Source organism: Triticum aestivum, chromosome 2D (genome assembly GCF_018294505.1).
Source record: "Triticum aestivum cultivar Chinese Spring chromosome 2D, IWGSC CS RefSeq v2.1, whole genome shotgun sequence".
Lineage (NCBI taxonomy): Eukaryota > Viridiplantae > Streptophyta > Magnoliopsida > Poales > Poaceae > Triticum > Triticum aestivum.
Genome location: NC_057799.1, coordinates 621,788,271 through 621,791,645, shown reverse-complemented (window position 1 = coordinate 621,791,645; position 3,375 = coordinate 621,788,271). Strand labels below are relative to the sequence as shown.

Sequence of the window (3,375 nt, the reverse complement as noted above, 5' to 3'; positions counted from 1 at the left end):
CTTGCTTGATTGCTTATGTATGTATTGTTTGTTTGCGATAGAGTACCCGGAGTGCGAAGCGTGCTACTACGAGTCTCTAGGTTTCACGGATCATCAGCAAGGCAAGTAACACTTTGATCATACCTCTTTACCACCCAGTTTTATTGCATTAGATCAATCCTCAAACAACTGCATGATTAGGATCTGATTAATATGTGGGTTCTGGGAAGTAGATGAGGTAGTACCTATTGCCATGTTTATTATCAAACCTTTGGGAGTTAATTCTACGTTTGCTTATATTGCAATGCTATGCTCGTAGACGTGGATTGGGTTTGAGATTTTTCCATGACAGATGTGAGATTGTTAATTAATGGTTCAACTTAAGGTGGCTACTTTAATTTACATCTGGGTGGATTGAGGCACCTGGAGAACCCAGTGTTGCCTGTATTTTTGGATATCCCGGAGTACCCGTGTGATCATCCTATGGACCGCCACCCAGACTCAAAGGGAGCATGATATTTTTCATGCTAGAAACTTCCGTGTGGAGCCACAAGCTATTATAGGCTCTAGCATAGTTGAGTAGGTTACATGACCTCTTGAAGAGGTGGGCTAGCAGATGTAGGGGAAAGTAGGTGTAACTGTCCACCCGGAGTAAAGAGTAGTGTTTCTGAAAGACTGTATCTCGGTTATCCGTTTCTCAAACACCATGTAGTGCAAGAAATCAAGCGGAGGCGATCGAGTCTTGTGGGGAAAAGTGCGCAAACGTTTGGAGAGTGTACAATCTAAGCAGGAGAAGTCGTGTCCCCGGTTATGGACATCTTGAGTATCTAGTTCTTGGATTATCATGTGAATCTCATCATCATGTTACTTAATTTAATTTGATTGGGTTAATCATGTTCTTAATCGGGATTGAGTTGGAGGTACCTTCTCAATGTTTAACACCCACCATGATAGTTAAATAAAATTTATTCCTTTGTGGTAGGGAAAAATTGGCTTTTCGTAAAACTGTAACCATAGAGCTTTCCACCAGCCAAATATGCATGTAGTGATAGCATTATTCTGTTCATTACTCTCTATGTGTTACATTGCCAGCATATTCCATGTGCTGACCCGTTTTCGGGCTGCAACGTATCATGTTGCAGACTTTTCAGACGATGAGTAAGGTGCCATAGGTCGTGGTCTTATACTCAGTGATGCCGTTGGAGTTGATGGACTCACTTTATCTTCCAAGCCTTCCGATGTTATCATTTTTAGATGGCCTTAAGCCGTATTTATTGTATTAAGTTCTCTTTTGAGATATTCGATGTAATAAGTGTGTGATTGCTACTCTGTTATAAATCCTTCAAGTACTGTGCGTGTCAGCATTACCGATCCAGGGATGACACTGATGCCCAGAGACTAGACTGTTTGAGGTCTGGTCGATACACTAAGAAAATTGTCCACTTCGTATATCAATGACAGCCAAGCATCCAAAAGGAATATATACATCACATAAAAGCTGAGTCCATATATAGACTTGACCAAGAGTTGCATACAACAGTACTCTACAGGCCAACACCACTCTAATTATCATCCATCACACTGCACAAGGCAATGCAGTGATAGCAAAATACATAGATAGAAAGCCTCCTAGGTTGAAGATAAGGGACATCACTTACATACATATCACTTCAGAAAAGTGAATGCAACAAAAGGATAAGCAGCTAAGTTTGGCCTGGAGCATATGGTACTTCTACACACATATCCAAAATACCGTAAGGACGATTAGTCATCAATTGCCATGCAAGTAGACTAGTGAGATCCTCCTCGTGAGGTACCATCAAGATCGAAGCCACAATTGTTATCGTTGACACCAATGTTCCCCTCATCATTGTCGCCTTCAATATTGCCATGGACGACGTCATGGTCGATAGGGCCATCCTCTGAGCTAACATGAGATGAATCGGTATTTACCTGCAAAGTCATACACAACATTAAAGAGAACAAGCATATAAGAACACATGATTTGAAGATATTTCAGTAAACTCAAACCATTTTAGAAGATTGTGTGGACTGATGCAATGTTCCAATTTTATAGGCAATCAACAAGCAAGAGGTTTTACTAGCATAAATGATAGGTTTCATTGGCAGTAGGCAATCAACAAGTAGTATGTCTCACTAGCAAACAGAGAGCCAACAAGAAGTAGGATATACTGACCTATGTATGAGCATTAGATCGACCAAGAAGGAACCACTCCGGTAGCTCTTCTCCCATCTTTGCAAAAACCATCTGCCAAGAATAAAGTATACCATGGATTATGGTAAAACATATTTATTCAAACTTAAACAAGGATTCTAGTACAGGATATTTACATTACCTTGAACAATTGGTCGTGCATTTCTGTTTTCTTTTCTAGACTCTCATTTGCATGACGTAATTGCTCATTCTCTTGGATAGCATTCCGGTAAGCAATGGAAATAGATGGCTTCAGATTTGTTGCCCTAGCAGCGGAAAGAACATCAGCTTTCTTCACAGCACCGGATGCAATCGCTACACGGCCATGAGGCATGCCACCTGATGTGTTGTACAAGACCCTTTCATCCAATTCTATGTCCTGCCAATTCTCTGGATATGCTTCCTTCATACCAGTAGAATAATCATCCTAGAACAACAACAATAAACTCATGTCACACATAAATGACAAGCTAACACAAAAAAGGGATAAGAGAAGGAACATACAAGGCGTTTTTGTGCTTTCTGGCTGCTGATTGCACCACTATTGCCATTTTCATCGAGGTTTTTCATACCAGATTTCATCACAACATATGTGTTCATTATGGTGGCCTTCTCAGGTCTAAACTTATGTTCCTACAAGTGCAAACAGATAGTTAAGTGAAAGCATGCTACATCCACTAAAGATAAATTGCAGTCAAATGTATATTTAGTTCATGTCTTACCAAAAATTGCCTACACTCCGTGAATGGTCGTGAACCTCCATGATTTTGAGCAACATCTTCAGATTGCAAGCGGAATTTTTGGGCTCTGCGCCTTGCTTCCTTGAACTCTTTCGAGCACCAATAACTACAAATGTGAGGCCATACAGTAGGACTAAACTAATCAACTCTGCTAGCTAAGTATTGTTCTAACATTAGTTCCCTTGCACATGCCAGCTTGTCATCAAGCTCCTCTCCTTGGTCATCATAATATATCTTGACTGCATCCACACGAGCTTGGTACAAGATGTCTTTCACTTTCCTCCTCGCATAGCTTTCTAAAATACGATCAGCCTCCACCCTATTTGCCTCGGCAACTTCAAAGCAACGCTGATAGGACAAACACTATGAACATGGACTACTATTACTTGATGCCAAGTTGAAGTAAATTTAACTCACCCAAAATTCTTGCTTCACCCGGTC

The 3,375-nt window shown here is 40.7% G+C and overlaps 1 protein-coding gene across 1 annotated transcript; it reads right to left on the bottom strand.

Annotated features, from left to right (window-relative positions):
- Positions 1-1,555: 1,555 nt before the first annotated feature.
- Positions 1,556-2,932, bottom strand: LOC123056070 (uncharacterized). The gene is made up of 5 exons (XM_044479820.1): positions 2,917-2,932; positions 2,699-2,827; positions 2,337-2,621; positions 1,797-1,932; positions 1,556-1,560 (listed from the first exon to the last, which is right to left on the bottom strand). Exons 2-5 carry the CDS (start codon positions 2,792-2,794, stop codon positions 1,556-1,558), a joined length of 522 nt encoding a protein of 173 aa, XP_044335755.1. The 5' UTR covers positions 2,795-2,827; positions 2,917-2,932.
- Between the last annotated feature and the right edge of the window lie 443 nt (positions 2,933-3,375).